Genomic DNA, 12125 nt, shown 5'->3' on the forward strand with positions numbered 1-12125 from the left:
AGAGTCTGTATATAGACTAACCAGCCAGCTGATTTATATAGTGGTCTTACTAGTGACATCACCATTACTGGCACAGTTCATCTGAAGGTATTTTCAGTTACAGTGAAGCAGAGATGTCTGGATTGATCACAAGGCCGGCTTTATTTTTCTAAAGCGTAACTGAAAAATAAAGAATCAAGATAAAGGTAACATTACTGTGCTGTCTGGAGGTGAATATGCTGTAGAGTTAAAAGCATTGTCACAAGTGCACCTGTGGAAGCTCTGATATCTGTGTTGTAGTATTTTTTTCCATATTACATTCATAGTGTTGTAATCTCTGAACTATCCAAAATGCTTCCACTTCTCCTGTCCATGTGAAGGCCAGTAAAGCTCCTTCAGTGAGTTGGATATATTCCTGATGTCAAAAAGGTTGAGATACACAGTGATGAAGCCCCTGCATCAACAGCTTAGTGTGCTGCTGAGCTCAGAAAGATCCCTTAACATTAGCTGTTTACTGTGCGCATTGCACTCACATGATTCATGTTGTATGCAATGACGGTCTCCATACAGTGTGTATTTAAATATAATGAATAATGATCAGAGCTTTATAAAGAATAAAGAGAAGCTTGCTGTTGGCTCCAGCTAAGTCCGGGTTACAGTTGGCATGTATTTGATTTAATTAGGAAAATCATTTCCCTGCTTTCAAGGCTTACTGGCTTATTTTTGTCCTGGTCCAGAGGTAATTACATGGATGGGGAAGCAAAGCAGACAAAGCCAAAGTCACTTGTTAATGGTTCCATCCTCTAATAATGTACATCATTCTGTATGGCCTTCAAAGCTTTTTTCTCACCTCACACTGCATTAACAGCCGTTTTTTTAGTGTCATGAATAACACAGCAAGGTTGCATCTGAGTGCTTCTATACACTGCATCATAAAAGCTTCTTTTCCACCAACAAACTGGCACAGAACGCTGTGTCAGATTGCCTTCATTGAGTTGTCGGCATGCTGGAGTATTCTCACAAAATGGCAAAAAGCTTGGTATCATTAAATTCCTGTTCAAATGCTGCCTGCTTAGAAGGCTAATAGCAGTATTAGAGAGTGCCTTGTTGTGGTCGACCACAGGCTGTGAGCTGCTGGGAGTCAACTTTATTCAGTTAACCATGACCGGTTATGTATGGCGGCTTGTAAGTTAACTTGCTAACAGCCCCGCTAGAGCAGTCAGAGGTAAAAAGTTGAGCGGTAGCACAGTATGGAAACGTTTGCTGCAGAAAGGCACCAAAGTCAAAGTAAGTTAAAATGTGTGATGCTGCTCTTCAGTTTAGTAGTAGTACTAGAAATTTGCTGTACCACATTAAGAACAAACAACCTGCTGCCATGTCTGAGGATGGCTTGCAACCAAAGATCACGTTGCTGCTAGCTGGTGGTAGAAAGAGTGATGTGCTGGTCTGAGGAGATATGCTGTCAGTCAGTGTGGTAGAGGGTGAGGGAGTCAAAGAGCTAGTTCACACTTTGAGAGGAAGAAGGATGAGCTAAAAGTCAGCCTAGCCAGGGCAGACAAGCTAACGTTCTGCACCTTCATCAGTGCTGACTGGGAGATGCAGTCCAGTGTGCTCCCTTCTCCTGCGCTGACACAGCGACAAAACAGTGTCCAGTTATGTGAGAGCAGTGTGCTCCTCAGTCAGAGCTTCTCCATCCGGCACATGTCCGACTGCCTCACCGGGGGCTGACACGGTGTGTTGGAGCTTAGTGGGTTTTTTTCTTAATAATGAACTGGTTTGTCACCACAAAAGCAAAAAGAACTGGAACTGACACTCACACTACAGAATCAGATACACGTCAGCACTATGTTTACACACTGACTTGCACACAAATGAGGAATATTAGGTGTCTGCAGTAGTTGTTTGATATACACTAGGGCTTGGCAATGTATGCGATACATATTGTTCTTGTGATATGAGACTATACGTGGTCTTTTTGGATATTGTTAAAGGCTGCAGTACAGTAAGTGATGTCACTGTCTGAACTTGCCAGACTGTTCTACTAATATTGAGTAAAATACCAATCATCCCTACAATATTGTTGAAATATCAATATCAAAGTATTTGTTCACAAACATTGTGATATTTGATTTTGTCACGAAGTCCTACAAATAATAAAATAATCCATTCAGTCAGTGTTCAATAAATGAATTGGTATTGACCGTCACTGGGTATCAGGTGGCACTGGAGACGACAGAAAGCCTGTGTTACAAACTGAGGCTGAGGAGGTTTTAGGACGTAACCAAACGATGCAAGGCAGGTGGAATGGAAAGATGCAAGAATTTAGGGATTTTAGAGTTTACTTCATGTATGTTTGTTACACAAGCATTTACAGATGTGTTGTTGAAGACTAATCATATCATCAGTGTCGAGCATTTAATGTTCCATCACAAGCCTTAAAAAGTCAATATCTGTCTTATCCCCAGAGGACACTTTACTCCTGGAGATATCAGCATGTCATGTTCTAACCATACTGTACATGTTGTACACATACATGTTGTACACATACTGTACATGTTGTACACATACTGTACGTGTTGTACACATACTGTACATGTTGTACACATACATGGTCTACACATACTGTACATGTTCTACACATACATGTTGTACACATACTGTACATGTTGTACACATACTGTACATGTTGTACACATACATGGTCTACACATACCGTACATGTTGTACACATACATGTTGTACACATACTGTACATGTTCTACACAAATATGTTGTACACATGCTGTACATGTTGTACACATACATGGTCTACACATACTGTACAAGTTGTACACATACATGTTGTACACATACTGTACATGTTCTACACATACATGGTCTACACATACTGTACATGTTGTACACATACTGTACATGTTGTACACATACATATTGTACACATACTGTACGTGTTCTACACATGCATGTTGTACATATACTGTACATATTGTACACATACATGGTCTACACATACTGTACATGTTCTACACATACATGTTGTACACATACTGTACATGTTCTACACATGCATGTTGTGCACATACTGTACATATTGTACACATACATGGTCTACACATACTGTACATGTTCTACACATACATGTTGTACACATACTGTACATGTTCTACAAATACATGGTCTACACATACATGTTGTACACATACTGTACATGTTGTACACATACATGGTCTACACATACTGTACATGTTCTACACATACATGTTGTACACATACTGTACATGTTGTACACATACTGTACATGTTGTACACATACATGTTGTAGACATACTGTACATGTTCTACACATGCATGTTGTACACATACTGTACATATTGTACACATACATGGTCTACACATACTGTACATGTTCTACACATACATGTTGTACACATACTGTACATGTTGTACACATACATGTTGTACACATACTGTTCATGTTCTACAAATACATGGTCTACACATACTGTACATGTTGTACACATACATGGTGTACACATACTGTACATGTTGTTCACATACTGTACATGTTGTTCACATACTGTACATGTTCAGTTATGGGAATAACGATCGGTGCTGTTTTAGACCTAATGAATCAATTATCTGAGAAAATAATCAGCAGATTAATCAGTAATTAAGTAATTTCTGCAATTATGGTTGAAAGTGAGATAGCGAAAGTGAAAGTGACGGCACTTGTGGACACATTTCACTTTGAACCAAAATGGTGGAACAACCAACATACCGACATCTTGTTTTCTCCGAGCCACGGCGCTGGTTAGCAGCTACAAATGGAGTCGTGAGCAGAAGAGGCTGAGAATACTTTAGTGTGTGTTCAGTCAGTGACGGCTCATCAGCCGGCTGCTCAGGACTCCTGCTGCTTGTTGTCCACATGGCTGTAGGAGTGAAGCATGTCCAGCATGCACTGCTACTTGATGGCCTTTTAATGGACACACACATTAGCCAAATGGATGATCTCTCTCTCTCTGCTGCCAGTATTTCCTCTCTTTTGTTCTCTCTGGCTGACTCTGAGTTTGATTCTTATATAACATCTATTTCTGCTCACTCTGTTGTTCTCTCGCTCTTTCCTCCTTCTCCTGTCACACCATCTGAAGGATGCTGTCAGTCACAGCCAGTGCCATTCATGTACCCTGTTGTTGCATTTGTTTTTATTATTCACTTACGATAAGCTCTTGTTTTTCCTTATCTTGTCTGCTTTCCACTTCATGTACACACAGGCGGCCGCCTGTGTGTGTGGTTAATTACTTTTCCGTCCGTATTTTTTGCGTGTGCTCTCTCTCTCTCTTTCTCTCCATCAGCAGCTGTTGTAGCTGCTCAGAGATGAGATGAGCATTTTGTTTATTATTGTGAAACAGTAAGAATGTTCCTTTGCGGGGAGAGGCAGACAGCTTATCAATCTGCTTTGCTATAATGCACTCAGTAGACGTTCAAAACAGCTTTGTGGGGAAAATGTGTGAATGCGTGTGCATATTTGTATATTCATATTTTGTGAAGAAGCGTGTAGCTGCCGCATTGTCAGCAGGGAATGTAGTTGTTGGTGCATGAGTGACAGACATTGTAAGTCATTTAGCTCATTCTGCTTCCGTATTGTGCTGATATAGACTACAAAAACAACGGAGTCAGTCAAATTCAAGTCAAATCTGATACAGACAGCAGCAAAAGATGCCATGTTGAGGTGTCAGGTGTCAGGGTCATGATTCCAATTCTAAATGGAAAATCAATCAAAATGAGCTTTCAATTTCAACCATTGAAATCAAAAGCGGGACTGGTGATTTTTACATATGTTTTGTTGTTTTTGTGTGTTTTTTGTTTTTCATTGTTGAATCCCAGCAGGTTGGTATTTGTTGTTGTGTTTTTGGTGTTGAATATTCGATGGAGCCTCTTCTAGAGAGAGAAATATCATCACAGGAAGAGATATTTCTAATAGTCCTGTCATAACTTTTACAACTGCCAGTGTGGGAGAAAAACATCTGTAACTTCTCTGTTTACTTCAACACTCACCTCCCTCCCACTTCTGTGGTGAACTGAAGTTCAACAACATCTGTTTATACTACAGAGTGTGAGCTGTGACAGTTAGATAGAGCTCCATCATCAACTTAAAAACATCATGCTACCAGATACTGCACTGGGAAATATTATAGAATGAGCATCTGTCAGCTACTCAGTTGATGTGTCGAAGATGGTTTGTTGTAGTTTTAAACAAGTGTTATTATAAAACTTGGTAAGTATGTTTCAAACTTAGATCTTAATATTCAAATCACTCAGCCAATTTTATCTCCAGCCAGTGCTGATCTCTTCAATGTTTGGCATTGTTGCTTTATAAAGGACTCTTTATCATTGGAGATTAATCTATTATCAAACTTGGCTAATGTTTTCTGTCGATTAACTTGTTGCTTAATCAACTAATCATTTCAACACCGAGTTTGGAAGAAAACATTTTTTCATTATCTCATTTGATTTATTTTGTTAAAACAGAAAACAAAAGTGAAACTTTCACTAAATTAAGAAGTTTTCTTTTGTAGACAAACAAAAACTGTGCACACAAACTATATACTTATACATGTACTCACAATCGACATACCCTCACTACCAAAACTTTTAAATCACCTGAAAGTAAAAGGAAAAAAGCTTCCAGTAACCTCTGCTCTTTTGGAGAAATTGAGCAACATGGAGACAAAAGGGGAAGAGGAGGAGAGAGAGCAGGAGGATAAGAAAGGCGACCCGATATTTCTAATCGTCGTTTCTAAGTCCACAAAACTTTGATTTGAATTCACCCTAACCCACAATGCTGCCGAATCAAACAGTCTGACTGTGAGAAGCTGGGCTGTGAGCTCACTGAATAGAAAAATGTGCATTGTATCCTATTCTGAGCCAGTGATTACTTCAGTGTCATATTTATATGATGCTGTATATTAGGACACTATGGCAACAGTCTTTACACAGCATGCACAGCACCAGTGTCCTAAAGGTGTTACTGATAACATTCAGCCAGTAAATGAGGCGTTCCATCTCCCTCCTTCCATCGCATTCACACCACAACACCGCTGTTGTTCCAGTCACCTGTCCTTTCAAGTGGTTGCCAGTTTGTTGCACTCGTAACGTTACTAATGCTAGCTAACGGTAGGTCAGTACAGACACCAACGGCCTCATACTATCGGCTGACACACCTTGTTTGAATGTGGAACCAGCCGTCAGACTTTTTACAGAGATGAACAACACAATCATTTTGGACCTGACAAACATTTTTTACATTATTCATTTACAATCATTATAATGTTATTAAGGAAAATAGATACTTTTATTCTGCACCTTTCTACAAGCTCTGGAGATGTGTTATTTTAAAAAAAATAATGGGTCTACATGAAAATGTGATCAATGTGACCTTTGAGTATATCACTCCAGTGTTTAAATGGATTCCTCTTCTTGACAAGAGAGAACATGGTTTTGAGTGCAGTGTTTCACTTTGAGAGATTTGTTGTACAGTGTCAGGAAAGGTTTTTACATAATTGGGGAAAAAGTGTAACAAACGAAGAGAAATGTTGCATCAGTCAGCTGACACTGTACACAATGATCAAGGGAGATGTTAGTAATAAGTGGGCTGGCATTCCATATCTGTGAACCTCGTTAAATATTGGTCATAATAATTATGGGTTAACACAAAGAATGATCAGCCTGTCTGCTATTATCAGTTGGAGAAGCCGCGTGTACCGAGTGAAGAAGTGAATTCATAATAAAGCAAAATTAAAAGTCATTTCAAATACAATTACAAATGTGCTTTCCGTGTTGATAGCGTCATCTGATCAAATTATGTCAAAGAAATGAAGTTAAAGTTTGAATTTCTTTGGACCTCTTTCTATGAAGAGCTGCTCTCATGTAGAGTGTGATCCTGTGTGTGTCTCCAGATGTGTCGGGGGAGAGCAGTCAGAGTGGAGCCCAGTTCCAGGGTCGTCCCAGTGAGGTCTGGTCCCAGTGGCAGAACCAGCATCATTCCCAGCAGGCCGGGGAGCAGCACACACACCCTAACCCCAGCCAGACAGAAGTCTTCCAGGTAACACACACACTGAGACTCACTGCTGTAGTGTGTGTCCAGCTGCTGGCTGCTGCCCAGTGTACACAGATACGTGATATGTGTCCTTAGCAAGCCACTGACCTGGCAACCCCCTCCCCCTGTGTGTCTGCAGGACATGTTACCCATGGCTGGAGATCCCACCCAGGGAACAGCCAACTACAACATCGAGGACTTCGCTGACCTCGGCATGTTCCCACCCTTCTCTGAGTAACCATCTCTCTCCCTCTCAGAACTGGACTGAACTGCATTCATCTCTCATGTTGTCTCATTTTTCTATATTGCTGACTCACCAACACACAGCTCATGTGCAGCACGGTGAATGTCTGGGTGCACACACACACAAACACACAGTCCACTGATGTTTCCACAGTATGTACCTGTGAGCATACACATACCTCATCGCTGCAAAGAGGAAGTCTGCTGTCAGATGGAAGGAACGTCAGTCGACCTGGACGAGCCCTTTGTCTGTCCTCACCGTGATGGACACTGTCTGGAGCTCTTTGGACAAATGGTGGAGTGTTTGACATTCAGCTCTCTGCAGTCAGCATCAGTTTGACCAGAGGAGGTCAGTCAGGTGATTAAAGCTGTAACTCTTACAGATCAGTATCAGTATTTTGAACCTAGATTTGGGTCTGAAATCCACCAAGAAGCAACATCCTCATGACATCGTTTGACCAAAAGGTTTGACTGTGCCAACTGCACATACACTACATCCAGAGACATACACAACATGTCTATGTCCACGTCTGCTCTAGAGTGTGTCAGAGGTTGTTCTCAGGATGGAATGATTACATCTGAACAAAAGGTTCAACAAACAGAGAAGGAAACATGGTGACTGCTTCTCCACTGCTGCACTTTTCAACTACAAGTTATGCCTTAGTGCGCTATATGTCAGCCATGACACTTGTAGAATGAGTCCCTTCACAAGATTGACACAAAGTGTTGTCTGAAGTTAAACACAAGTGTGTCTGCAGTTTGTGGACTACTGAAACTGAAGTGAATTACTGCTGTAAATCTGACCTGAATATTCATTATTCAACAGGAAATATGTTGTATGTTGACAATTTAACATTTTAGTGTTTGAGCCCAAACATCAAAGTACTCGTGTCGCCTCATGTCTCCTGTCTCTTGGCCAACAAGCTGCACTCGAACATACCACACGGACTACAGCTGATGGCCAGCTAGGCTGTACGTTCTGCGCCTGCATTAAAGGAAATAACTCTCCATACCAGCAGGCAGCAGTTATTAATCATTCCAAAAGGGAAGAAGGGAAGGTACAGACCATTGTCATGATAAAGCAGCAGTTACACATGAAGAACAGATGCATTACACATTATCTAATGAGTCACAAGCCGCTCTCACTAACATAGCTACTTCTCTTCAAGAATAGTTCCGATAAAAAGTGTCAAATGGCCCTGGTGAAGAGGCGGAGCTGAAAAATAAGGAGAAACTGCACTAAATGGGTGAAATCATGGACACTACAGCAACAGGATAAAGGGCTTTCCATTCTTTCTCACTTTCTCCTGCTGTGCACTGAGTCGCTGAGCTGAACAGTCGGCCAGTGCCAACAGAGTGGAACACACAGTTCTACTGCACAGTCTTCACATTTAGTTTTCGTGTAAAAAGATGAAGTAACACCGTAGTGATTAATCGTCGCTTATCTGCAGAGGAATTTAGGCCTAAACTGTTCCACAAAAGTTGCCCCATGCTGTCAGAGTTGTTGCTCAACTGTGACTGAGGAGAATATTGTTGCAGAACAACGTCTGACTCTGTGCATGGTGAGCATTTTGTATTTTTTAAGAAGGTGCTGAGAGAAAGCAGCTCTTCACAGTTTACACCGGGCCTGTAGAGCAGAGTGAGTGTGAGCGGCACATCATCACATGGAGGTCTCGACAGTTACTGAGCTCACACAGGTTCATATACAGGCACTGTGTTCATAACACATGCTGGCTCAGACATTTGACCTGCCTGCTTTATCAGCCAGTAGCTGTCACAGCTCACGTGTCAGTACATGATGTGACACAGAGGCTGCTTTAGTGTCATTATGGGATGTTATCAGTGCCAAATGAAGAGCAGGTCTGCTTTATGTTCAGGCAAAGTTCAACAGTCATGTTATCATCCATTCATGAGTAATCGTATGAGTCTGCTTTATACTGTATGTGTACATGTGCACATAACTGAGCTAACACAGGACAATCTGGCCGCTGGTGTCAGTCTGACAGCGGGACCAGTAGGACCAATACAGCAGTAGCTGACCAATCACCTCCTCTGGTAGTTCCTGCAGTGACTGTAGAGAGCAGTCCACGACACTGTTGATGTACATGCCACAAAGTCCCAGCACTACACCTTCCCACAGACACACAGTGCGACGTATGTGTCGCCTCCATCTGCCGGCTGCAGCCTCCTGCACACCATCGCTGACTCTGCCAAACAGCAGCAGGTGGAGAGAAGCTGCTCCTCTCCACCTGCTGCTGTCCTCACTCTCCCCATCAACCTTATTGTGTAACCTATATGTAGTGATGCCCTGATGCGAGTATAGAAGGATTCTATGTATACATTAAAAAAAAAAAAAAAACTCATCGCAGACAGTTGCTAAGCTAAGGCTTAAAGTGCACTTCATGAAGCTAACTGCTAATCTCACCAGCCTGCTTTAAAGGGAAAAACCGCCATACCGTCCAAGCAAAGCGCAGTATTTACTAGTGTATTAGGTGTTCTTCAGCTCTGGCTACTTGACTTTATTTCTTTATAATCTTTTCAACTCTTAAGAGACTGAATAATACTTTCTAGCGGGGGAGCTTTTACATGATAGATTGTATAATGTCTCTGACAGACGGATGGGAGAACCTTGAACAGACATCAGAGTCCTTTTGCTAAAGATCTCAAATCGATGTTTTTTTTGTAAATAATGTGATTTTTATGTCGACTCGTGTTACTTTCACACAGTACATGTTTTTTGTGTAGGTTTTAATGATATTGTGTGCAATGTGAGTACATATTTAACTATTGGTATTTAGTTAGTCTGTTAATTGTACATTGAGTTCTAGACCTGTATAAATTGTGTAAATGTGACCCATTATTTTTGTGTAACAAATTGTGCTTGTGACAATAAATTCTTATTGGTTACGTGGCTTCCATTCAAAGTTTTCAGCCTTCATTATTCACTCATGCATCAAAATCCTTCATTCTGATGCTCTTTGTGTTAAAAAAAAATAAGAAAAGAAGTAAAACTGTGTGTGGAAACAGGACTTACTCTGTTGAACACTACAAGCTGAGTCACATTGTGAAGTGGTGGAGAAGTGGATCATTTACTGCCCTCCTCTGTGTCCTCTGTGTGTGCACAGATTAAGATTTAACCAACAACAGTATGATCATCTTATAGTATCCTAGCTGCACCTTGACAAACTACAACATGAACATTCTGCCTGCACGTTAAAGCATCAGTATGGACACATGACATCTTATGATGTATAACACAGGAGCCATTTTTCTTGTTAATGTATAGAAAGTGTTCTGGTTTTACACATTAAAGCCTGTTTACAAGTTTCGGGCAGTACTACTGTATAAGTTACTGAAGTAACATGTAATGGAGTATTTTCACTTGGTGGTATTGCTGCTTTTATCTGTATTAACTGACTTCCGACCACTTTAGGTACGTGGAAACAAGTTGTGAACATAACACAGACACCACCTATTTACACGTTCAGCAGTTATGGAGCAACATTTTCATTCATTATCATATCATGTGGAGCCATGTTTCTGACTACCTGCTGAATTTAAGTCCAGTATTCACTCTCTTTATTTTGTGTTTGGTCTTTATTAACTCCTGAGGGAAATAAGCTCTTCAGCTGCTAAACACTCCTCTATGTTACCCAGCTAGTCTTTAACTGCTGTTAGGTGCTGAGCAGGTAGCGAGCAGTGTGTCAACACAACACAAACACAATGAGAACAAACCAAAACAGACAGCTAAATGATTTTATGAGCTGAAACTCAGTGTAAAGCTCAGATCAGTTACTGACACTGTATAGATCAATCGTAGCTCGCTGACAGTGCTGATGAGTTGTAGGTTGTGAAAGATTCCTCAGGCTGGTGTTCATCAGTTTGACAGCTGTGTTGTCTCTTTGGTCTCCTCCACACTGACCTTTTACAGACAAACTAAGAGATGTGAACATGAAGTCATGAACTGACAGCTAACTCACTGATAGGTTTGGTTTTAGTGATGTCATTGTACATTATCAGAGCTACATGGATCCATGTAGGGAAATCATGTTCCAGCGACTGACAGCAGGCTGTGCAGCACTTTACTGAGGCTGATGTGTTGTTGTGATATGAGAGACTTGAGTCCAGACCAAACCCGGGCCATATCTGCCATAGATAAAATAAATGATGATGAAGAACAGATGAAGAGGTGTCTTGTACCTTAATACCATGTGAGGATAGTTATTGTTGCAGTGTGGTCATCACATTACACTCATTTCTAAATGAAGAAGAACTTATAAAATACTGTAACACAGCGCTGTTTAAATGTTTTTTCAGCATTCCCTCAGTGGACCAAATGACGTCTTACCTTTTAAGTTTCTGAACGAAAATCATCTGTTGACAACTTATCAGATTGCAGACGTATGGATTGTTGTACAGAGCCCTTGATTAATGTTAATAACTGACAGTTACTTTACACCGACACTTTTATGAGAAAATGAAATCTGTAAACACAAGTGAGTGATGCTGGAGATTTGATGCTGGAGATTTTCTGCTGGTGAGGACGGTCTCGACCAGAGGAGCCTACAGAGATGAACATGTCCTTCGTTGACAGGAAGTTTGATGGATGTCAGGAAGACACTGAGCTGCCGTCAGGGTGAAGCGGAGTAAAAAAAACTGAGCTGTAATTCAGACAGAATGCCAAGACAGCTTTCTGTTCCTGTTTGTTTGGGTTTGAAAGTTTCCCCCAGCCATTTACTGTCCTCAACTGATCCTCAGATATGCTGTTTCATGGCAGCCAGCCAGAGTCAGACCCTGAACGCTTCTG

The 12125-nt window shown here is 41.1% G+C and overlaps 1 protein-coding gene across 2 annotated transcripts in view; it reads left to right on the top strand.

Moving 5' to 3' along the window:
* arnt2 (aryl-hydrocarbon receptor nuclear translocator 2) overlaps positions 1–10236 on the top strand; it is a 69536-nt gene extending 59300 nt beyond the window's left edge. For both annotated transcript variants that reach the window (XM_073464365.1, XM_073464363.1), the window contains 2 exons: positions 6936–7081; positions 7215–10236. In XM_073464365.1, coding sequence (XP_073320466.1) covers positions 6936–7081; positions 7215–7313 — 245 coding nt within the window. In that variant the 3' untranslated portion in view covers positions 7314–10236. The remainder of the gene's footprint in view (positions 1–6935; positions 7082–7214) is intronic.
* The last annotated feature ends 1889 nt before the right edge of the window (positions 10237–12125 follow it).

Source organism: Pagrus major, chromosome 4, assembly GCF_040436345.1.
Source record: "Pagrus major chromosome 4, Pma_NU_1.0".
Classification (NCBI taxonomy): Eukaryota; Metazoa; Chordata; class Actinopteri; order Spariformes; family Sparidae; genus Pagrus; species Pagrus major.